Raw genomic sequence first — 24,818 nt, 5'->3', positions numbered from 1 at the left:
ATCGCTTCATTCCCCGCTGCCCCCCCATCGCCTCCCCCAGTGCTTTGAAGTGTGCTCAGGTCTCAGGCTCCAGTTCAGAGGTCACTTTGTTTATTTATGCAAAGCTGGCTCATCTGTGAAATGGGGCTTTCAAGGCCTCTGACATCAAAGGCTCCAAAGCTGGTCCCATCAAGTCAGAGCAGGGACTGGCCTTGCATTATAACAAATTAAAGCAACTTTGTGAATCATGGAGAAACATTATGGTTAGATTTTTTGCTTCGTAAATTGGGACGTTGTTTTGACTTGGGGATGGATTCTAAGAACCTGGTATTGGCCCGAAAACAAGTCATGCCCGTTTGGCTAAAACACGAAGCCTCCACAGAAAGTCTGTGGGTAAATAAAATTTGATCCTGGCTCGTTAACAGTCTGTGAATATTTCCCATCAGTTTCTCTCAGAGTCGGACTGTTATGCAGAATTTTCCATTTGTTTTAACTTTTAATAGGGAATGGAACGATTCTGCCGTGGTAATAAACAGAAACTGTACCCCGTTTATATGGCACTCTTTGTCCCTTTGGACCCCCTTTGTTAATTGGTGGAGTTACAGACTGAAATCTCTTTCTGGAGAAACCCAGCCTGCTTTGGGACAAGGAGCTGACCAACAGGACACATGGCAGGCAATACACGTGGAGCGTCATGCTTTCTGGGGTGTGAAAGGGCAATTTGGCCCATGACGTCAGCACTGATAATCAGGGCCTCGTACGCTCAGACGTGTCAGGTCTCAGGCAAAAACAAGCCTGTGACTGCCCCTTTCACCCCACCCCACACTTCCCAGGCCCACACCAACATCTGACCTGAGGGATCTCAGCCTAGGAGCCAGCTTGGAACAAGATACCGAAGCAAAAGAGGGGCAGTGATCGCCTCTCTGCAGGTCACACTGCCAGGATGGCATTTCTGAACAAACAGCTGGTGCCTCTGGATCCATCCTGACCCCATCTCGTATGGCCAGTGAGGTATACAGAGAGGAGAGGGGTTACATAGGTTTGTCCCATGTCCCCGAGTCTATCACCTGACATCATATGGGAGTCTTCCACTTCAGGTTTTTTGACCAACCAGCGTGCTTTGTAACACCACAGAACCAAGCTGTATGGTGAGGACACCTAAATCATGTACACAGGGTGTGTTTTCCTACCCCCAGATACTCGTGACATAAAATTAGTCAGTGATTATTTTTCAAGGCAGGTTTTCCACTTCGTCTTCCAACTGGCTGCTCTCCTAAGCTTGTGATAGTGTCCAAGAAGTCCAGTACAGGATGACCTTCCAATATAGGTCACAGAAAAGGGAGCTCGTAGGAAACTTCAGCAGCTCATCCTCCTTAGCGCTGCCTCTTGCAGTAATTTGCTGGCAGCAAAGCTGGCAGTGCTGCATAGCTGGTCCCTGCTGCCCTTTGGCTGCAGGCTGATTTTTTTTGTATGTACTTATCACCCTGACCCGGCTGCCTCAGTGGGAGGTGACAAGAGAATGAGTAAGCAATCGGCTTATTAGGTCATTTTTGAATATAGCTAAGACTCCTGTGATTTCTGCTACAAACTCATCGTTTTATATGCTGCTCAAACATAGCTGAATGTGGCTCGTTTTCTCAGGTGCACTCTCTGTCTAAGAAGAATATTGCCAGGCCAGTTGCATTTGCAAAGGCTGGGGTGAAATACAAGCAGCAGGCCTTCAGATCAGGCGGTATTAACCAGATCTTTCAGACCTTGTTGCTCTTCCTCATTGGTATAATTCAGAGCTTGCTTCAGACTTCAGGTTAGGGCTGGGCCAGACACCTCTGAACTTTTATGAAATTTTGACAGATGCTTCCCGTGCAGCCACAGTATAACTTTCAATGTGGTCGTAGCAGGTGGAAGTCAAATTTTGGTGATATCTGAATTAAACGGGGTTGTTCCATCCTAAGGGTGTTCCTGGGATACCTATCTCCTGCTGTGCTGTTCCATTTTATATAATAATAAGCTCTTTTTTTGGCTCTCTGCTACTATAGTTCAGAACTTAAAACACTCACCCAAGGTGCAAGGGAGGAGGTTCAAATCCCTCTGAATGCAGCAGAAGAGGGACTTGACCCTGAGTCACTCACATCTCAGGTTAACGCTTTATTGTTATATTACTGGCTATTCTCCTGGCTCACTCACACTTTTAAGCTTGGCCTGAGATTCCTGTGCTTCAGGGAATCGTCCCTCAGATGAGCTGTGCTGAGTTGCATCCAGTTTGGGGATTTCTTTTCTCAAGGTAGGAGCCCAGCTGGCTGCATCTTGCAGCTGGAACAGAGACATCTGCAGCATCCCCTCACCCAGTGCACACCTCTGGGTATGGGAAGCAATAGTTTTGCTCTACACCAGTTTCCATGTTTACGACATTTCCACCACCCCTCCCCGAGACTTCTGCTGTGTTTTGTTGTTAACGTTACCACATTCCTAACAAACATGAAACTGGTTCCAGTGGATCTAAAACAACATGCCTAAATGCGTGCAGTTACTTATTTAAATCTTGCTCCGCTGCCAAATTATTTATTTCATAGGCTCAGCACGGTGGCATTAGCTATCCTGATCTCTTCCTCCAAAATCATTTTCTCTGGGTTTGGTAGGTTACTCCGCAGGTTTGGGATTTGGCAGGATAACAACCAAAGAGGCATCTTCAAAGGATCAAAAAGAATCAGAGCAATTTTACTCACATCAAAAGCTTGGCAGCGTGTCAAGAGGTGTTGGGGATGCCAGTCAGACCTTGTGTACAGGCAGGAGGAGCACACATGGGCTGACATACTGTAACATGAGGCAGGAGGCAAGGGAGGCTACACCGCTCTTTGTACATCACCCTGGGTAGGATTAAGATATAATTGACAGAACATCACCACTTAAACGTCTTAGCCGCTTTTAAGATATTCAGCAGCTTAACAATGGGCAGGAATCCTACATCTCCAACCACAGTTTTCCTTTCTTCTCCATTACCCAATGCATTTTTCTAATTGTGCTGAGGGATTTGCTAAGTTCTCTGTCAGAGGGCATCGAGGATTTCGTTTGTAGCCCTACCAATATTTAAGTGAAAAGTTGTACAAGCACCAGAAGATAATCAACTCAGTATTTTGACTTAAAGGAGATGATCTGTCATATGCAAGCCATCATATATAATGGGTATATTTGTATTCCCTCCGTTTGGTTTGCCAAGGCTGTAAAATTATATTTGCAGAACGCAGCACGTGGGTTACGAGCCTCCTCCGTCAGTCGGGCTGCGGGCCAGCCCTGGCGCAGCCTACACGGTGCATTTGCCCTCGCGGCGCTGTGCAGGCGGTGCTGTGTGCTGAGCCTGGCTGCGTTTCACCCTGCTGCCCTGAGACTTGGGCTGGGAACTGGCCTGGGAAATCCTCCGGGCTTCCAGTGACAGACACAGGGCGAGGGAGGTGGCTGGGGATGGTCGGCCAGAGGGAGCTGCCGGAGCAAGGGCATGGCGTGCTGCTGCCCTGAAAGCTTGCTTTCCCCCTCGAAATGACAGCTGCACATACCTCCGGGGGAACTGTGCCGAAGTCGCTGCAAGGAGAAGAGAAAAATCTGCCAGGGGTGAGGGGGGACAAACCCAGATGGCATTGCAGCCTCTCTGCTTAAGAGACAGCAGCAAACGAGAGTGGAGCATGTGGCGGCACAAAATGCCCCACATTGAAGGGACGGGATGATTTTCCAAAGTAGTGGAAACTGGGGTGAGGATGGGGTTAAATCCATGGTCTTCTCTCACAAAGCCTGCACAGAATTTTACACACTGAACTCTATTTAAGCACAACCCATCGTCTAAAGCAAATGAAAAGCTCTACTATTTGCTCATTTTTCACACACACACAGACAAAAAAATAATTAAAAAAAAAAAACAAAAGCACAGAGCTTGTTCCTCTCATTTGCTTGAAACCTTTCTTCTTATTGGTTTTAGGAGCTGAGCGTTTGGAAGGATTCGTTACTTAGTTCAGGTATTTCTGCTTCTCATGATGGGTTTTACACCCTCGCATAGTTCCTTACCGAGGTAGACTTGTTCCCTGCCTTCACCTGACCTCTTTCTGAAAATCAAGCTGCTCTCACAGGGCTGAAATAAGAGTTTAGGCCTGGCTTCATCTCACACAATTCAGGCACTTCGATGCACTTTAGGAGCTGAGCAGCTCTCAATGAAGGACTTCACCTCGCTGTGGGGCTGCCCACCTCGGCCTGCAGTGCTCAGGAGCAGCCTCATTAGGGCCACGTTTTGCTGTGCCATGAACCATAGCTGCCAGGTGTCCCTCAGGTGGGCTTCCCTCCCAGCATGTGGCATTCCTAGGAGAGCTGAGCGCTTGTACAGTAAAGGTGGGGCTGTTTTGGGGGAGGAAAAGGCTTCTCATCCTCATTCTGGTGCTGTGGAGGTGTGAAACCATCAGCACCAGCACCACCCGGGTTGCAGAAAGAGGCTCAGGGCACTCTCCTGCTCCCTCAGCCCTTGTGGAGACCTTTTAGGTGGTCAAAGTACAGCTGAAATTGGATGTGGGGGCTGCTGGAGAGAGGGCTGATGAAGGTAGACATCACCTTTTGATGGTGATGTCTACCTTTTGGTGATGTCTACTTCTGCTAGTGATATGGGGCACAGAATGGAAACTTCGATGCTGCTCCATGATTGTAGTATAGATAACTAGAGTGATTAGGGACACAGAGATGTGTCATTGATAAAGGTGGATGGGTGGCCTTAATTAAATTAAAAAAAAAAAAAAAGCTTTTATACTCCATATCACTTTGTTCTGCCATAGCTTTGCATTCAGTGTCCCTTGAGGGCTCATTTGACCCCCAGCAGACCTGCTTGCTCTCTGGATTTTGTAGGGAAGCTGAAACGCAAATTGGCCCTAATTCCATGTCTTGTGCTCTGTGTGACCGATCGCATAAGTCTTCCCCACCTCCCAGGTTTAATTAGCTGTAATTTTGATTTATACCATTATTTGCATAGAAGGTACAACGGATCAGCTCCTCCTAGGGAACAGCAACCTGTAAACATAAACAAAGAGGCTTTTGTCAGCTATTAATGGAAACATTGATTAATCTCCCATTGCTTTGGTAGCCTGCTGAAAAGCTTGTAAAGCAGCAACTAAATTGTTCATTAAACTGGCCATGCTGTAAGTGCCAGGACGTGAATGCCAAATGTATGTTGAGTGCCTTTCAGCTGCGTGGTGCCTCCAAGAGGAAATGCAAACTCCTGTTAGCACACTGCTGCGCTGCTGGAGACCTTCCTAATATCGTTTTCCTTTCCTTTGCAGATGACACCAGCTCAGGAAAGAACAGCCAGGTACCTGAAGGTTCGAATGGAGAATATGAAGATCATTCTGGGAAGCAATGGGGTAAGGAGCAGTGTATATTTTACCTTGTTTCCTGCTTCGGTGCTGTTCAGCCAGCACATTTCTCAGTTGCAGAAGGAAAGGAAAAGGCAGAGCAATTGGAATGAGTTCTCCTTACAGATGCTCAAATAATAAACAGAGTCTCAGCTGAATGTTGGTGTGAATGGATCCCATCCAGGCGTCCTTCTGCGAAATACAGCCCATCATCTGCTCTAGAGCCCCCTGCCTTATACCCCAGCATGGTTCTCCCTTGAATTTGTTTTTCTGGGCAGTGACTTTGCATGTGCAGCTATTACAGCTTTCATAGACTCTCTATAAAAGGTATATTGACTTTTACAGCAATATTTCCAAAAGTCTTCAGTGCCAGCATAACACCACTCCCACTGAGGGCAAATGGGAGGTCTGACTTCACTTCATCAGAATTAGCATTAGGCCAAAGCTGAGTATTTTTGAAAACTACCCTCTCTTTTAGACACCTGCATGAACTTCTCAAAATCCCGGACTGTTCAAGCATAGGATTTTGATGCTGTTGCAGAGCTTTGGGGAACTGCTAAAATCTCTCTTGGAACAGGTTGTGAATCACTGCAAGACTCACAGATCCAAAGTTCAGTCCAAGCACTCCTTGAAGGACAATAAGTTATCAGACTGATGCCAAACAGCTTTTGGCCATTACTGACAGGAGTGTGATGTGAGTTTATGACCCCAAGGGATGAAGCATAGCATTTCCATTTTGCTCCCGCAGTTTATCCCTCCTTTGAATTTTATGACATAGAGATGGCTTTCTCCCACGTTCGTGGCAAGTGAGTAACCTCATAGCAATGGTAGGGGTGGAACCTGTCAAGCTGTCACCAGATGAGTCCCCACCATTTGAACTGAGGCCAGTTTCCTTCAGGAGTTGGCAAACAAAGGACGCGGTGTGCTGCAGTGTAGTCCAGTCCAAAGCTAAAGGAGGCAGTGCCATAATAGCCATGAATTACAGATTCATCTGAGCCTGAGTTTGCTCTGAGAGAGGAGGGTAACCTCCACTCGTTCTGGAAAAGGATAATAACATTTTAGAGCTAAAGAAAGGGTGTCTCAGGTAAACTCCAGGTCAGGAGTGCTTCAGGAGGGATTCATTAGCTAGCAAGAAAAGTTGCCATCTCTCTACCCTTCATTATCCTGGTGGAAATAAGAGTAGATACTGAAAGTCATGGTAGATGTGCTGCTAGGAGAGCTGGTGGATGACAGATCAATACCACAGTGATACTGCAATAACAGATGTACATATTGCTAGAATTCATAGACAAGCATGTCCTCATAGGAGATTGTGTTGTGCCCTGTGCTGTCCTGGCCCAGGTTTTTAAAGTGCTGTCATGAGGGGGGTTCAGTGTGTGTCTGGGGGTCTCAGAAAGAGAATGGGTGACAGAGCAGTTTGTGTTTGCAGAGTCCTGGGCCCTAGAGAAGTGGGAGAGGAGAAGCATGGTGATAGTCCCACTCTGCTTTCCAGCTGCTATCATGGAATGAAATTGCCAGGGAAAGGACCTTCCCCACAAGAGCAGGGAAAGATAGATACACCCATTCCATGAAAGATCGAGCTCTTATTCAAAAGATTTGAAAGTATTTCAGTACTTAATAATACCATGGATTTTTTTTGTGTAAGTATCATGAAAGCCTGAAGTGGTATTGACTATGTGGTGGTAATCACGACGGATCACAGCACACTACATGTTTTAGTTAACCACTTAAACTTGTATGAGCAATATCTGACAGGAGCCTCTGGGACTAATCCATGCACCTCAAGGTGTCATCTAGGGAGAGGAGACTGCTGAACTCTTTCCCAGGTCTTTGTGCTGACATCCTTCTGCTTCATTTCGTTCTCATTAGCTTGAACCTTCATGGTAAACAGATTTCAGCAAGAAACCCATACACAACACTGTGTCATTGTCCCCATCCACTTGTGTTTTCCCTTGCTCTTGCGTGTGGCATAATTTTTACTGTACAAATGTGTAGTTCATGTTTATGAAGCAAACGCCAAGTGATGTGGAGAACAAGAAACCGAAGTATAAATAACACAGAGGCACTTTGTAGTGGCCTTCTCTGGCACTCCAACAAGCAAAACTTCTGTAAATGGTACAGATTTGGGGACAGACATTTACTAGCACCAACTTAAAGGAGACTTTTTCTGTCTCCTTCACAGTGCTGCTTCTCCCTCTTTCTCCTTTGTGCTTGCTGGGTCTATTTTTCTCTTGTATATGTGTGTGTGTCATTCTCCTTTTTTTGTTAACTGTCCTTTTTAAACTTGTCCAATTCAGGCTTTTGTCAAGGAAACATTCAGGACTGTGTAAATGGGATCTGGTTTCAGCGTATTGCACACAGCCTGGAGTAGCTTTTGAGAACACATAATCGCTTAACCTTATCTAAACAGAAGAAGAAAGACAGAAAGAGCCCAAGGAGTTTAGCTTTACCTGTAGCTTGGTGTGTATCTGGGCAACATTGCATGAGGGATGAATGCAAAGCTTCAGATTCATGGGAGTGACAGTGGGAGAAACAAAACAGAAATGTTATAGGGGGAGAAAAGATAGAGTTTCTGTTTTGGAGTGCTATTACTGAGAAGGGAGACAACGTCCTTCTGAAATATTGCTGTGGAAGCAGGGAAGAGGGAAGGGAAGGCCTCAGCTTAGAGTCACTCACTTGACTCTTTGCTCCACATGGACTACATAAGGGACTATCCTATTCCAACCAGCTCTTTAGTATGTTAATCCCAGGCCAGGAGTCCTATCCTGCAGGGATCTACCCCTACCTGTGCCTGCAGTCCCTGGTCTCAGAGTAAATTATTGCCATATTAGAGAATAACCATTTAGATCCATTTCCTGGCTGGTTCTTAACCCCTCCTTTGCGCCTTGCAGACATTCACTCTGTTTCTCCACTGACAGCCCCTATCAACACATCTCCCTCGGCTCAGACCTAAACGACAGCATGTCAGTGCTCATAATGTGCAGCCCTGATGGGGTTAATCGTCTCTCTGGGAGGGTGATTGTTTTTGCTGGGCAGGGGCCTCCTCCTGCAGCAGATCCTCAAGGGAATACCCAGCCATGTAGGCCCCGCGACCTGTGCAGTGGGTTAGTATGTCACACTTGCTGCTCAGCTGTCATGGCAAGGACTCGCAGTGCCGGAGTTGCTCCAGTTCATTAGATTACACATGAAAGCCTCTGCACGGAGAGCAAAGCATTTCTGAGCAAGAGTTTGAAATAACATGAAATGGCTGGGACCCAAAACGACAGCCAAAGGGGGCAAGAGAAGGCTGTGGAGGCAGATGGCTTCTCCTACAGAAAGGGACTTGGAGAGAGGGCTATGCCAAAGGGTGTCTTCTTCCAAGAGGGAGGGACGTGGATCAAGGCTGCAGGGGGGTGAGACCACTAGGGGTTATGTTCACGGACCTCACAAGGCAACGGCTGCAATTCTCTGGTGTGTGGAGGGGGGAAACTGCAGAACAGCGTCTTTCAATCAACAAAACTCCACCATAATGCACATCCCAGAGCTCCTGGCTTGGCCCTGGGCAGCAGGGCTGGCTCTGTGATAGGGAGTCCTCCTGTCCTGTCCTGTAGCAAACTTCCCTGATACCTGAAGCATAACCGTCCCAGCTTGTTTTGGTGTGTCACGTGCGACTGAGGCTGTGGCTCTGCAATTGCTGTTGGTGAATATCAGTGGCTGATGGGCATAATCCAAACCAATGTGCCACAGAGCAGTCCAGTTGTCAGCTACTTTTTTAATTTCCCAAGCAAATGATCTGGGAGGATTTACCAGGGAGTAGGAAAATGCGGGGTCACCACCCTTTGGGGCTGAAAATTAAGATTATAGTAAGCAAAAAAACAGGATTTCAAAACAGTGAGAGAAACCTGTTATGGAGCTGCCAAATGGACTCGGGAGAAACTGGCTTTGTCAAAATAAGAAAGAAGAGAAGTGAATTAGGCAGGAGTATTTTGGAAGCAGAGGGAGAGTGCCAGGTGGCACTCAGAAGAGGTGTTAATCTCAGCAGGAGGCTGTGGTTAGAAGTGCCCCTTTACTGACATTGCATAACTAAGGTAACTTCAGGAAGTTTGTAAATTCTTTTGAAATGTTCTGTACATGATACTATTAGAGAAGCTTTTGCTTTGCAACAAATCATATACTATTGTTTTAACTGTCTTAAAACCTTTTGTAAAGAACATTTTCTTTCTCTTGATTAGTTAGACCAACTCACAACTTTATAGGAAGATCTTCTGCAATATTACTAACACTACCAGGGTGTAAAGATGTCACCTCTTTTCTCCCTGGAATTCTTACATAATCTGAATTAAAGTTAGGTGCAGTTGGGAGTAAAACTTTTGACTTTTTTTAGCTTTTGCCAAATGGGGACCTCACATTTTTCTAGTGTTCTTGTGACTGCTGCTAGAAATATTTGTGTTTTCCTTGCTAAATGAAGGTAACTTTATCTTAACACATGATTTTCTCCACCACCAACTTCATCTTCTCAGTTTTGAGGATGGACAGGCGTGGGGGTATCTTCCAATAACAAACTCAAGTTTTGTTTTATTGGATCTTTCCATTTGTTTACTTATTTCTTTGTGCTTTTCCACATGAATGCTTCATAAATTAATGTTGAGTGAATCTCATACATTTTAGTTCAGATCAAAGTTTAAAAGTCTGGCTCACTTCTAAGACTTTGTTACATTTTGAATAGACGTTCACCCTTCTCAAGTTCCACTAAAGCCAGTGAGAACTTAAGAGCAAAACACATCTTCAGAAAATGAAGCTTCAAGTGACAAGCAAAAGATTGAGACAATGGTCAGCCCAACAGGAATCTGAGTTTTCTCCTTTGGTCTTGGCTAAGGGCTCGCATTTGTGGCATGGAATATGGTAACAATTACAATGTGATTATGAGGCTGTGTTTTGCCTTCAGCTGCACTAGCGTGATTTTGGTATTATTTTGTGACATATGACTCACTCAGTTGCCTTATGGACACGGAGGAATTCCAGGGTTGTACTATGCAGAAGGCTAACGTGGTGCTCCTTGCAGTCCACTAGACATTCAACTGCATCTGACTGGAGGGTGCTAAGTAACTTGGTTTGAGCTAGAATATGAGGTACGGTGACACACTGGCATGTATGGTGCTGCCAAGTGCTTCTCAAGCAAATTTGGCCACAGCACCTGATAGAAGTATTCTCCTTTATACGTCCTTTGCTCACCACAGTCAATTGTCCTTGCCTTTTGCAGCCCAGCCCAGGTTCACACAGCCTGCCAAGATGAGACGGAGAGTGATTGCCCGTCCCGTTGGCAGCTCCATCCGCCTGAAGTGCGTGGCCAGCGGGAACCCACGGCCTGACATCACGTGGCTGAAGGACAATAAGCCCCTCACGCCCCAGGAGATTGGGGAGAACAAGAAGAAGAAGTGGACGCTGAACCTGAAGAACCTGAAGCCAGAGGATAGTGGGAAATACACCTGCCGAGTGTTTAACAAAGTTGGAGAAATCAATGCGACATACAAAGTTGAAGTAATCCGTAAGTACAGCCTGGGGTGCAAAGGTGGGGAGGGAGCTTTTGGAAAGGGTCTTGCTGAGTAAAGAGTGTGGTTGTGAGGATGCAGTGCTGACAGCTGGATGCAGACATGGGGAAGTGTTAGAAATATCAGCAGAAATCAACAGTGAAATCTTTTTTGAAACTCTAGAATAAACCTAATACCTGAGCAAGACAGAATATTAATAACACTATTTAGAAGTCTGAAATTAAAAGAAACACTTGGGTAACTGTCATTGTTAAGGGTACCCACACGGCCAAAGTTCCCAATTCCCCGGTTCAATCCCATGCAGCTGATAGAGTCAATTTAAGGACAAAATGAGAACTTACTGAGAAGGCTCTTCATAGATAGCCACAGAGGAAAGGTACATTTAGAGAGGAAGGCACATTTAGGATGGCCCAGGCTACTTTCTCAGAGTGGTAGTAGGGTGAAACCAATAACTGAAATATTAGGCTAGGTATCTGTAATAAGAGGCCCACTTCATTAGAGAAGTCTCTGAAGAGAATTAGCAGAAATCTTATGACTAGGTCGATTAGCCAAACAAGGCTTTAGGACCAGGTTTTTAAAAGCATTTAGACATCTGGTTCAGGTGGATTCAAATGAGATACTAAAAAGAGTTTAAAATCCCACTAGAGTCCTGTATGTATCTTTAGATTCAGCCCTTAGAAGATAAGCTCTGGAGCATTATCCTGCTTTGTGGTGAGGTAGAGTAAATAGCTCTTCTTACTGTCTAGCTATTCTGATTTTTGGTCCCTAATTTCCTGTTTCTCCTATTATTACTGAAGATAATTATACTCAAAGCCTACCTAAGTCTTCCAAAGAAGAACTCTTATTCTTAAATCATCATGCTTTGTCTGTGACATCATCATAAGTTGCCATGGAAATGATTATGGAACAGCCTGCTCAAGAAAAAGGAGAAGATGAGCTGAGTGGGGGAAGATTAAATATCCCTCATTAATCCTCCAGGAGGAGAGTGGAGGGCTATTTCCAGCCACATGGAAAGCATGTTGTTTGTCTGTCTGTGCATGAGTTTTAGCATGAGAAAGTTTATCCCAGGGTGAAAGACTATTCTTAAAGGTAAAGATCTGCTCTCTGATAAGTCCCTTCTCTGGAATAACAGGAATTAAAAGCACATGTGGGGAGCTCTGTTGGGCTCTGAAGGCACAAACCTGCTGGACATCTGGATTTGATAAAGATGCAGCTGTGTGGAGACAGTAAAAACATGTGTTTACACTAAAACCAGGAGCAGAGACAGGGAAATGAATCAAGCCCCATCCTAATGGCAGCTGTGGCATTTTCACTTCATCAAAACCAGACAGCACCAGGAACAAACCCCTTTCTGTGTCCTTGTTTATCTTGGTTTTTATCAACTTAAAGATGTATGTAACCTTTGTTTTCATTAGCTTTTGCTGGCTAGGAGTGAAAACAGTAACCAAAGCTGGAACCAGAGTCAGGCAGATAAGGGCATTAAGCAGTTTTCAGACATCTTTCTATTTTTAACATCATTCTGTGGAGCATTTCAGGCTTTATTCCATTCCCTTTTTTTTTTTTTTTTTCTTTTCTCCTTAAGCCTCCACTCCTCAGCCTGTCCCGCTTATCAGAGTCTCAGTCTCCCCAGCTATGATTCCTGCTTGTAGTCCCTAGGCACAGCCTGTAGAGACCATGGTGGTATTTTTTGTTTCCCCCAAGCACATCTTTAGAGCCCTCACTGTTGACAGTACCCTGAGTTTTTGAAAGAGGGGCCGTTGTTCCTTCCTCTTGTCTGTGCTGGTGGGAGCTGTTGTGTTACATGCTCAGTCCAACAGTGTTTGCCATCAAAAGTGGTTGATGATTGCCAGCAGTTACCACCCACTGTGATACCATAATTTCTCTCTGTGCCTAGGACAGAGGTTTGCAGTACCTCCTTGCCTGGAAACTGACTGATTTCTCTGATGTTAGCACTAAAACAGACCCTAACATTGCTCAGGATGAGGGATATATTTTTCTTTTGGATTTATGTGGAGTTGACACAACCTAAGACTTACAATCATGCTGGAAAGCATGGTCTTGTGAACCCTTGTGTTTGATTTCCTTTCCTACCACCTTGTTTCCTTCATCAACTGAGACTTGAGGCAAAATTTGTGTGAGAAATGAAAGATTTTATTATTGGCTAGAAAAGAAATGACTGTGGCCTATTACTCCACAAATAAGTTACTCCACAATGAGTACATGGACCGTTAGGCTGAAGAAAGGAATAATAAAAGCAGATAGGTGAGGATGACATGGCATCGGATGACTGCCAGTACAGTTTGATCCCCATGGGCATCAGCCAAGCCCAGCAGGAAAGGTGACAGATAGCTCCTGAGAGACTCCGAGAGCACAGATATGACAATATCCACAGTCTGCCATCACTGTCATTAGACAGTCTGTGAAGGAAGGGGCCTTTCCCCATCCATTTTTTTTTCTGTCTTTAGGGGACATTTGGAAAGACCAAAAGGAGAAGGAACATGTCTTACCCAAACTGGGGTAGCCACATACTTGTAAATAATCTGAATTAAAAAACTGAGGTTGTGTCTGAGAATCATAAAATCACAGAATGGTTTGGGTTGGAAGGGACCTTAAAGATCATCCAGTTCCACCCCCCTGCCACAGGCAGGGACACCTCCCACCAGCCCAGGCTGCCCAAAGCCCCATCCAGCCTGGCCTTGAGCACCTCCAGGGATGGGGCAGCCACAGCTTCTCTGAGCAGCCTGTTCAGTGCCTCACCTCCCTCTGAATAAAGAATTTCTTCCTTACACATGGAATACACAAGGTTCTGTTGTATTCACCTGTAAATTACACCCTATAAGATACAGTTATAAAAGACACAGAACCACAGAATGGCTGAGGTTGGCAGGAACCTCTGGAGGTCATCCTGTCCCACCCCTCTGTTGCAGCAAGGCCCAGAGCAGGGTGCCCAGCCCCACGTCCAGGCGGCTCCTGGAGCCCCCCAGGAGGAGCCCCCCAGGCTCTGGGCAGCCTGTGCCAGGCTCTATCCCCACCCAGCCCAGCAGGGCTGCCTGGTGCTCACAGGGAGCTCCTGGGCTCCAGTTTGTGCCAAGCACCTCTTGAACTGGCACTGGGCACCACAGAAAAGAACCTGGCACCATCTTTTTTACACCTTCCCTTTAGATATTTATACACATTGATAAGACATCATTGGGGTCAATCAAGTGAACATCGAATATTCTAGTGAACAAGTGAATCAATATCAAGTGAACAAGTGAAATAAACCACTTCATTCATGTTCAGACCTGCAATATCACCCAGATTTAATCCTGAAATCGGTTTTGACCTTTTTGGCTTGTTTCAGGCCATTTATCTTCCTCTGGTCAAGTCTCGAGAAAGACCTCTGCAGCCTCTTAAATACCCTGTCAAGGTGCATCATTAATATCCTATTATTCTGGGATGCGGTTCTTGAGACATGGATTAGTGGGAGTACAAGGATGGATGGCCCCTTTTGTCATCTCATAGCTGCAGAGTACAACAAGGGGCTGGGGAAATTCAGCGGTTGGAGTTGGACTTGCACCTCTTACCAAGGAGCAGAAGGGCCAGGTGTCTCCATGGTCTGACCTGTGTGGTGCTGAGTAAAACCACTGCAAACTAGGTACCCAAATATAAATGTTTCATGAGTGAGTGACCTGAGGGAACAGAAGCACAGCACAGACAGAAAAACCTTCTATAAGAGATTCTTAGGGCATTGTTTGCTTAGCAGCCAGGAGTGTTCTTCAGGGTACAGAAGAGACGGCTGAAGAAAATCTTCAAAGTTGTAAGGGCTAAGAAGGAGAGCAAAGTTTTCTCTTGTTCTGATGCAGGTAGGGTAAGTGCCTCGCTAGAAATAGGAAGATTCAGGTTGAACATGAGAAAAGATTTACTAAGCTTCAGACAATGGAAGAATGAGAACCTGGACAGTCTCTTCCATTAGAGGCTTTGGCAGAGGCTGGGCAAATTTATATCAGAAAGGTTTGCAGAGATCTCAGCCTGCTGTGGGGCAGACAGTTGAATTAAATGGTTTGCATCTCTCCTATACCTTTTTCCTGTGTTTCTACGATCACAAGCTAATCAGATTGGCAAGCACCTTTTTCCATGGATCTCCCTGTGTTTCTGTGCAGAGAGGACGAGGTCCAAGCCCATCCTGACAGGGACGCACCCCGTCAACACCACGGTAGACTACGGCGGGACCACATCCTTCCAGTGCAAAGTCCGCAGCGATGTCAAACCCGTCATCCAGTGGCTGAAGAGGGTGGAGTACGGCACAGAGAGCAAGTACAACTCCACCATCGACGTTGGGGGGCAGAAGTTTGTTGTTCTGCCCACAGGGGAGGTCTGGTCCCGTCCTGATGGTTCCTACCTGAACAAACTGATGATTACTCGAGCCAAGGAGGAGGATGCGGGGATGTACATCTGCTTGGGGGCAAACACCATGGGCTACAGTTTTCGCAGCGCTTTCCTCACAGTTCTGCCAGGTGAGTTATGCTTTTATTTCCCTACTCTGAACCAATAGCCTGTGTCATGGCATTATTCCCAACTGCTGGTGCCCATTGTGCTCCGTGGGCTTCTGTGATGCTGTGCTGACAGAGGCTAGTCCAGGTTTAGAAAGAATTAGCAAATTGGGGGACTAAATTAGCTAAAATCAGGGACTAAAATCAGGGCATTAGCACTGATTTAAATCTGCCCCTGCTTAATCTCTCTTGCTGATGGTTCCTCTTCTCCCTCCCTTGGGTACAATGATTCCAGCAAAGCGAAATAAAATGAAGGATGTGCTCCTGTGTGAAACAGGTGCCGGGAAATCATACCGCAGTTGCAGGCTTCATCGACAGGGTGCAGGAGGTGAGAGGGGAATGGAACAGCAGCACAGTTTGCAGCCCCATTCCCTGACATTTCTCCTTTCTCTGGCTCTTATTTGTATTGCTTTACTGGTAAAAGAAAACAATAATACGGGATCATAAAATGAGAGAAGAATAAAAACTGTCCCGGTCACAAGGAAAGGAAAAGAATGAGTGTGAGAGAGCGAATGATCGATTAGTTAAATTCTTACCCAATGATCTCCTGAGGACCATTGTACCAGACTCACAGCTGCTTCCTGCTCTCCCTGGGCCCCAGAGCTGGTGGCTGTGTCCAAATGAGGCTGTATTGTGTGCGTTTCAGGCACACCATGCTCACTTTATCATTTATGCCTTTGCTTCCTGAGCATGCAGTTCTGCCCTGATAAATATTTTTCATTGAAAAGGGCATCTCCTTCTGCCTCATTCGGACATGTGAATCTAGCTTTAGAACCACCAGCTTTATAACAAAAATCTACCTTTCTGTTTTTTCCTTCCTTTTCGCCACACATGCAGGGCCAACACAGCTAAGACAGTGCAGGGGCTGGAGCCAATATCAGAACGTTTTAGCTGTCAAATCTAATGGGGTGTCTCTGGTCAAGATATCAATGAGACACCATTAACTCTCGCAGGCTGACGAGACTGGTTTTTGCATAGGTGGTGGGGAAAATGCTCCTGACTCCTATAACTAAGGCAGCATGGCTACTTCTGCTCTCTGATTGCCACACTCATGTCTCAGTCGCGGTCAAGAGTCAACAACGTGAATTTAGACACCAGCAGCAGGTTGCCAAGTAAAAGGAAAGTCTGACTGCTCCTTAGCGTCTTCTTCTGTATCACTTAGATTTAGGACGAAACTCCAGCTAGAAAGCTTCAGCGTATTTTTCTGAAGGACAATGCTGTATGGGTGGGATATAACTCAAAGCCTCTGGGAGTTTCCAAACTATGAGAGTCTGATCCAGCTCCCATGAAATCAGTGGGAGACTTTCCATTGATTTAAGTGCGACTACAATGAGGCCTCGTACCAGAACCCGTGCCCAAAGGCCTGTTGTTATTGGCAGTGACGGAAAAGGAGAACCCAGCTTGCCCTCTGAAGGAAAGATGTGGTTGCAAGGCCATGAGTTAGAAAAACACCATTTTGCTTGTAAATCTATCAGATTTGACACAGACAGCTCAGAAAAACAGCATGCATGAATATCAAAACACTTTTGTGTCAGCCCAGCAGAGGATTTTTGCCAAGCAGCATGAAGACTGTTGTTTTGTGGTCAGCTGTTGGGGCAGTTCCCTGATCCTGTCTTCCTTTGAACAAGGGGCTGAAACAGATGACCTCCAGAGTCCCTTCCCAGCCTAAATTGTTTTGTCATTTCCAGTGTTGATGGGTGAAAGTTTGTCTCTGGAGGTCAACAGTATACATCCTTCTGACTTCAGAGAGACCACACCATATATATTTAATATTTCAAACTACCCATAGGATTATTTGTCAAAGAGAGAAAAAGACATTAGGGTCTTAAAGAAGTCTGGCTTGAAAGTTAAATGATATGTATGTTTGAAAATAACGTGCTGGGCTGTTTGGATAGCCTGCAGTTTTCAGTGTTTCTGAGTGCTGTCCTGAAAGCTGAACTCTGCACCTAGGTATTTTTCAGGGCTTTTGGAAACACCAGCTGGTAGCTGTCTACACAGGGACTTTGATAGCTAGGATCCTACCCTAGGTCTCCTTTGGGGTCTGTAAATCAAGGGATCAGGCTGAGGAACGGGAATAGCTACTGACGGTTGTACAGGCTGCCAACAGCACAGTGGGCAGGGAGAAGGCAGGGGTGAAAGATGCTTTCTGAAGCATCTTATCTCCTTTGTTAACTGAATTTGCTGCTAGAAAGCCAACGGCAGCTCCAGAGAAACTGGTGGAGGTGGAGCCCATTTGGGATTGAGAGTTGGACACGTGCTTTAATATCATATGAAATTTCAGCTCCCCATTGCTTGGACACCAAGGAGAGGACAGCAGCTCACCTGTGTTTTTCAACCTTTCTCCCAGCCACACCAAAAACTCAAGACAACCCCTTCAAATCACCACATTCATGCTGCCTGCCCTGTCAGAGCATTGCTGAGTAGCTCCAGTAGCACTGGACAAGGGTGCTAAAGAGTGTCTAAAGCCCATGCAGACACAGCTACGCCTGGTAAAGACAAGAGGGCAACATGTAGTGGCTCTGCGTAACCCGGTCGTGCTTCCTGGGCTGCTGACATGGAGGAATTGCTGACATGTGCTGTGCTGTGTCCTCCAGTCTGGGCACCGAAGCCCACTCCATCGGAGAGCGAAGGTGTTAGGAGATTCTTGGGCTGGCTCTAGTGCATCCATTAAAACTTGAATAAGAAAGTTAAAAAATCCCCCAAAGGCCCCCCTCCTGACCCCTAAACCAGAGAAAATGAGTTGCTTGTCCTTCCAGGAGCACTGAAAAGCAAAACAGTTACCAAACTTCATGTGCTGGCTTGATTTCTCCCTTGTTACTTGGTCTGGCAGGGTTGCCAGACAGCCTGTACAAAAGCCAGCCCAAGTGTGACATCTGTTACGAATTTACTTTGCCTGCATTTAATTAACTCTTTCTGTCTCTTCCCTGCCACAATGTCCAGATCCCAAGCCTCCAAGTGCACCTGTGCCCCCCTCCTCAGCCAGCAGCCTTCCCTGGCCCGTGATCATCGGCATCCCTGCCGGAGCCGTCTTCATCTTCGGGACAATCCTCCTGTGGCTTTGCCAGACCAAGAAGAAACCCTGCTCCCCACCAGCTGCTGCCCCTGTGCACCGGCCGCAGCCCCGGGACAGGATCTGCATCTCCCAGGTCCCTGACAAAGACTGCATCTCCTCCATAAATTATGAGGAATACGTCGCCCAGCAACAGCATTTACTGTCCCAAGGGCCTGCACTTGCCCCAGCCATGGCATCCAAAATGTACCCAAAGATTTACACGGACATCCACACCCACACTCACTCGCACGTGGAAGGCAAAGTCCATCAGCACCAGCACATTCAGTACCAGTGCTAAGAGGGTGGCCGTGTACAGTAGCTCGTTTGGGCTTTTCCCCCTGGTACCTCAGAAGAGACTGCTCTGAGTCAGCTCACACTGCCAGCAATAGGCAAAGCAGACAGAAAAGATTATATATATAGTTTTAAATATATATATACATATATATATAATTGTATATGCGTGTGTGTATGTGTGTATATATATATGTGTATATATCTATATCTATCTATATAAATATATATATAATAGAGAAAGACAGAGAGAGAAAAGAGATTTTTTTTATTATTGCAATCAGGATGTAGCCAAGGAATAATGAAGGAACTCCAAATCTCAGCAGCTAGGCAGCCATCCCCAACAGTGGAGCCTTCCTGGATTTTTTAATCAAGGTGGTGGCAAGTAAGACAGGATGCAGGGATATGAACCACCACCTCCTTCCTCATGTAGCTAAAAGGAGCAAGAAAAGGCTACCGTGGTGCTTTTCCAGGTGGGCAGCCCTGTTCCCCTGGCACATCACTTGTTTTGGTGGGAAGCCCCCAGACCTGTCCCACTCAGGAGCACAAGGGAAAGCCTTTTCCCTCCGAGTGACTCGAGCGCTAAAGTACCTGAGGTTTAGTGCCAAAGCATGAGGAGACATGACCAATTCACCTATTCCAGGGGAAAAAAATAACACAAGAGGGTCTGGAAAAGCTAATTTCTGTTCACAACGTGAAATGTCGAATGTTTCTCAAGCACAGTCGTTTTGTCTGCAATGCTGACCGAGCTGCTTGGTTTGATTTCTGCAAGTCACATTTCTCATGGAGGGTTCTGCTGAGCAAACCTCACTGCCCCGGTCCTAGGACTCAGTGCCACTGCCAGGAAAAAGGAAGGAAGGAAGGAAAGAAAGAGGAACATTGTACAGAACACCTTTATATTTATATTTAAGAAATAATAATAATTAATAATAATAATAATTGAACTGCTGATGGCGAAGAAAGCAAAACACACTGTCCTTCTCTGATGGCTTACAGTGACAAGCTACTGGATTTTCTACATCAATGCAAAATACGTATAAACATGAGAAAAAGGAGAAAGAAAAAAAGAGAATGAAATAATAATCTCGTAGGAAAAATTGCATTTGAAAAATATTCACCTAGGTTGTGTGTGGTTGCCCCCTCCCCACAGATAACAGTCTGGAAATGATACAACTACATTTCAGTTCAAACTACAGTAAAAACAGAAAGAAAAGAGAGTAAATAAGGACCGTATTAAATACCTATATGGACTGGAAATGAATCCAATTACAAATATAAAACCTTTGTAATTCTATATAGAGTTTAAACAAAAAGTCATGTATATTTAATTTATTTTGTTAAACAAGAAAAAAAATGTATGATATTTTCCTCAAAACAGGCATTTCTATACATATTTTTGATCAAAGAAAATAAAGATTTTTTTTTCAGGTTCTATAGATGCCATGCTCAGAAAACACTCAATGTAGCATGTAACCAACCATATTTCTCCTAACTTGGAGGTCATCTATCTGTATGCTTACTCACACCAGCCACATGTACTCTCCTAGCATCATCTCAGGTACTGCCAGTGCCACCATTTCCATTAGAAATTTGCATTTTCCATCATTTAAATGTTGATTGTGAGGGTATGCAGTGGCCAGATCACTTCCCATGGACCCCTTGTCACCTCCAGTAGCAAAGATCTCTGCTCACAGGGAAATTTGTTTCACTATGCTTTTTTTAAAAAAATGAATCTTTTTTTTTGGGGGGGGGGAGGGGGGCAGGGCGTGTTGAGGGGTGGGGAAGAGGTTACATTTGTGTTTTTTTTGTTTTGTTTTGTTTTTTAACCACAAACCTTCAGGGGTTTTTCTTTTCAAAAGAAAATTTTGTAAATCAAACATCATAATTTGTGAGCCTGTAAAATGAGCTTCAGCCTCAGGGTGCCTGGGAGGGGAAAGCATGCCACGGGGGTGAAACCCTTCATTTGTAAATGCTGCTGTTAGGCTAGAGGAATCAGCGAGGGTGAGCTGGGTGCAGCAAGGGGAGCGCGCGGGCAGCTGCTCCCCTCAAGAAGGAAGGTGCAAACCTTTCTGCTGCAAGTAGAGAGAGGCATCTAACCCTGTAGTGGCCACAATTTTCTTTAGACAAGGCAGGTTCAGTAACGCAGCAACTGTTTGCTGTTCAGTTGTGTTTCATGGGGAAGAAAAAAAAAATTTGAGACATGCCAATTTTTAAGTTTGAAATTACTTCCTTCTCAGGCCTGTTCTGCAAAAGAGAAATCTTCAGCAAACCAGCTGCTCCAATTTAAAGTGAAACACTTCATTTAACCTGAAACAAAACAGTGCTTTAGGCTTTTCTTTTTCTCTGAATGTTTCCAAAATTATTTGCTCTAGGTTGACCTGCAGTGATTTTTCTGCCGGTTTGTTTGGATCATCAGCAAACCAAACAGCTCCCTGTTTGCTCAGCCGTAGCACTGTGAGGTGGGGCCCTCATTCAGCAAAGCACATACGCTCCCGTTTTCCTTCACCAACACATGCTGCTCCAAAAAAGTCCCCTTTTTGCCTTAGCCACCCAGGTCGGTGGCCCTGTCCCTGCCCACTGATAGCAAGATGGTCTTTCTGTAGAGATTATAACTACACAACCTATATATATATACATATGTGTATATATATATTGGAAGCAGGAGAGTTCAGTTAAACTTTGTTAACACAAATTTTTGAAGCCTCTAAAAGTTAAGTTCAGATCCTGGATGTCTCTGCATACATCCCCCCAGCTTCAGGGAGGCTTAAATATGAGCGCTGAGGGCTCTGCTTGGATGTAAGGCATGATGTAGGCAGCATTCTTAATGGCTATATTTTATGGAGTCATTTCATGGGAAAAGCCAAAAAGCCTTTATACACTAATTGTGTCACCTTATTTTAAGAAGGCAGCACGTGGCTATTTCCATGAGAGATTAAGGGCTACATCTCATAACTCACGCCTATGGGAAGCTACTTCTTGCACTGTGGTAGGCACCAAGCTACTGCACATCTCAGCAGTGTTAGGAGCCTGGCAGATGACAGGATTCATCTGGAAGCCCATGATCTTTTCTCAGCTATCTGTATCTGTGCTGCAGCCAGGGGACACGTGGCTCATGCTGTGATAGCAGTACTGAGACCAGCTTCAAAGGAGGAGGTGCATAATTGGTTTTATATGCTTCAGCTCTATGCAAACCCTAAAAGATGGTCTTACGACCCTTTTTTCAAACGGCAGCTATATCACTGACCCTCAGAGAGAGAGTGAGTGGGCTAAAAGAAACAGTCCTGCATTTCCCACATAGAGCTTCCACACTGAGCATTATGCTCTCCACTGGTGCCTTCTGCCCCTGTAATCCTGGCACTCTATAGTGTTGTATCATGAAATCAACACTTCACATATTGCCAGATGGCTCAGGTGGAAGAAGTGGTTTCCTCCTGCCCATAAAAGCTCCAGCCTTTAAACACAAACCTCTAGCAATGTTAACAGAAAGGGAATGCATCAGTAAGCCCCCCAGCATGGACAATGCAAGGTCTGAGCACAGCTGCAGTAAAGCCACTGCACTCAGAAGGCAGCTCTGGGGTGAGATGCTATAGAGGTCTCGATTTGCACATGTATATATTGTCTGGGTCTTGCACTGGCTTTCTGGGCCTGGGTGGGTTTTGTGTTTCAAGGAATTATTTTGCCTCTACGGAACACCCATAAGTGCTCTTACGAGTTACTCTGTCCCATGCCTACTGCATGCCATTTCTTTTTAGGGCTTGATTGTGCCTTGCATGTATTGCAAAGTCTTCCTTAGCCTAAATAAATTCTGCCAGGTCCTGCTCATGTCTGAATTTGTTTTTCATCAGTGGGACAAGATTTGAACTATTCTTTGCTTATGAATACAGGGCATTTACAGAAAACCATAGTCTTGCTATTAACTACTGATCCTATTTTGAACACAGTTTTTTATTTTATGCATAGGTACATGTATACATATAGGCATATAGATGTACATGCCAGGCTGTGATACAGAAGGCAGTTGTACTTTTAAAGCCACGGGGCTTCAAAGATCTAAGGAATTTTAGGCTTAAAGCTCTCCATCTCTGTTTACTTTATTTGCATTACAGATCAAACATGGCCTTACATGTCGGTTTGTGTGTGGCATTTTTAAACTTTGTATGGACAATCCCTGTACTGTTAGCTCTTTTAAACTGAAAACCTTTATCAGACATTTACAAATAAAAAGTGACGTGATTTTCAAACAGTGGCAAATACAGTAACTGAGGACATCAAAAAGAGATGGGATGGCACAGCATTCGTATAGCTGTGCTGTGTAATAAAAACTAGAAAAAAAGTATGCTCCTAGGTGATAGCATTGTATAAATTTAACATTTTTTGAGGGAAGGGGTGGTGGTGTGACTGTGTGTGAGTGTGTGCACGTGCGTGTGTGTGTACACAGGAGGAATATATGCTGGCATGATGAAGCACACAATACTGCAGAACTATTTTTGCACCATGACTTGATCTGATGATTTGTGTAAGTGCTGTGAATCCAGAGCAGACTTTTTAGAGTGGTTTGGAAAAGTTTTCTAGTTTTTTTAGTGACAAAGACTATTTTTGATCTCTTCACCTCCATAGCCAAATGTCATAGATGCAACGAGAGCCAAACTGCAATTAGGAAGATGAAAATTTGGGGTTGCTGGAGTTGATGGCAAAATTACAGTGTCCAGGGCAGAGCAGGGATTTCAGGATGAGGCCCAGCACTTCCAGCCCTTTGGGGTGAATGTGCGGGTGTCTCGCTACTCTCTCAGAGGCAGCAAATGTCCAAGCTGTAACACTTTTAAGTTCATCTGGCCCTCACCCAAACTTCATCTTGGCCTGACCTGGACCTTGGACCCAAAACGCCCCATGAGGAAACAGTACACGTGTGGTGGGAAAGAGGAAATATTTCTCTGTCAGCTCCATTTCTGTGACTGTCTGAAGATCTTCAGAGGTTTGAAATAATGGAATAAAGCCGCTGGGGGAGACACGGCAGTGGGCATAAACTGGGAGATGGTCAAAGGCTGATGGCGAATTTTTCATAGCTTTGCTATCTAGGCATCACCTCTGCCAACATGGTGTACATTGTGTGCCCAGGCCTCCAAATGTCCTGAGGTCAGTGATTATTCCACACAGAACACCCATTCCAGCTCTTGCAGATGCCAGTTGAAAAAAAAAAATAAAATAAAAACACCACAGCATCCATTGGGAAATCAATTATAGGCATGGAGACATTGTAAAACTTACATCATTGTTCTGGCGGGCCTATTGGCAGAGAAAGACGTGACAGGAGTTAATGGCCAGAGCAAGAAGCCAGGCACATTTAAATGGGAAATGCACACATTTTGGAAGGAGCTATCAAGGGAAGGGATGGAGACCGCATCTCTTACAAGCACCAAATCAAGGCTGGGTGCTTTGTGGGTGCTTCTGTCAGGTGCAAGGTATTGGGAACATTGTTAGGCCAAAGGGATACATCTAGGCCAGGTGGGCTCATCTAGCAGTCCCTTCTGGCCCTGAAGACACATATATGGGCTGAAAGAAGGAGATGGAAGCGTGGGTCCCTGCTCCAGGCCGGGCAGGGGCTGGTGAGCATGGTAACCACACGTGTGCAGTGCAGGCCTGGCAGCATTGCCTGGCACGTGGGCCTGGGCTGCACACACAGCTCTGCTCCTTACAGCTCCGCTTGCTTCTGGGCTCTGAGTGTGCTGTCTCAGCATTTTCTGGCTTATTACTTAAGTAATGGCATTATTTATATGAAACGGAGTTGTGCGTCGACATTTACTGTGTCTGCAAATAACCCCTTGTGTAAACAGCGGCAGAGGCCTGTGTGTACACACATCCCACTCCTCCACGCTATCAGCGTTCTGGAAAATCTTGCTGGATTTGCTGCAGTTAGTGTCATGAAGGATTTACATGTGCATATGAATGTAAACACATGTGGTTAATGGCCTGCTGACTTGCTTAAACTTGTTGGTGGTGTAAGTATCTTCAATCCCTTATATGCCGTGCATGTGAGGGGGCAGGATCCTGCTCTGCTCTCGCC

General features: G+C 45.4%; 1 protein-coding gene across 3 annotated transcripts in view; it reads left to right on the top strand.

Annotated features, from left to right (window-relative positions):
- Positions 1-22,998, top strand: part of FGFRL1 (fibroblast growth factor receptor like 1) — a 173,125-nt gene extending 150,127 nt beyond the window's left edge. For all 3 annotated transcript variants that reach the window (XM_040555285.1, XM_040555283.1, XM_040555286.1), the window contains 4 exons: positions 5,283-5,363; positions 10,594-10,878; positions 15,025-15,378; positions 18,355-22,998. In XM_040555285.1, the coding sequence (XP_040411219.1) occupies positions 5,283-5,363; positions 10,594-10,878; positions 15,025-15,378; positions 18,355-18,764 (1,130 nt within the window). In that variant the 3' untranslated portion in view covers positions 18,765-22,998. The remainder of the gene's footprint in view (positions 1-5,282; positions 5,364-10,593; positions 10,879-15,024; positions 15,379-18,354) is intronic.
- Positions 22,999-24,818: the final 1,820 nt, after the last annotated feature.

This window comes from Cygnus olor, chromosome 4 (genome assembly GCF_009769625.2).
Source record: "Cygnus olor isolate bCygOlo1 chromosome 4, bCygOlo1.pri.v2, whole genome shotgun sequence".
NCBI classification, from domain to species: Eukaryota; Metazoa; Chordata; class Aves; order Anseriformes; family Anatidae; genus Cygnus; species Cygnus olor.
This window is presented reverse-complemented; position numbering and strand designations above follow the sequence as displayed.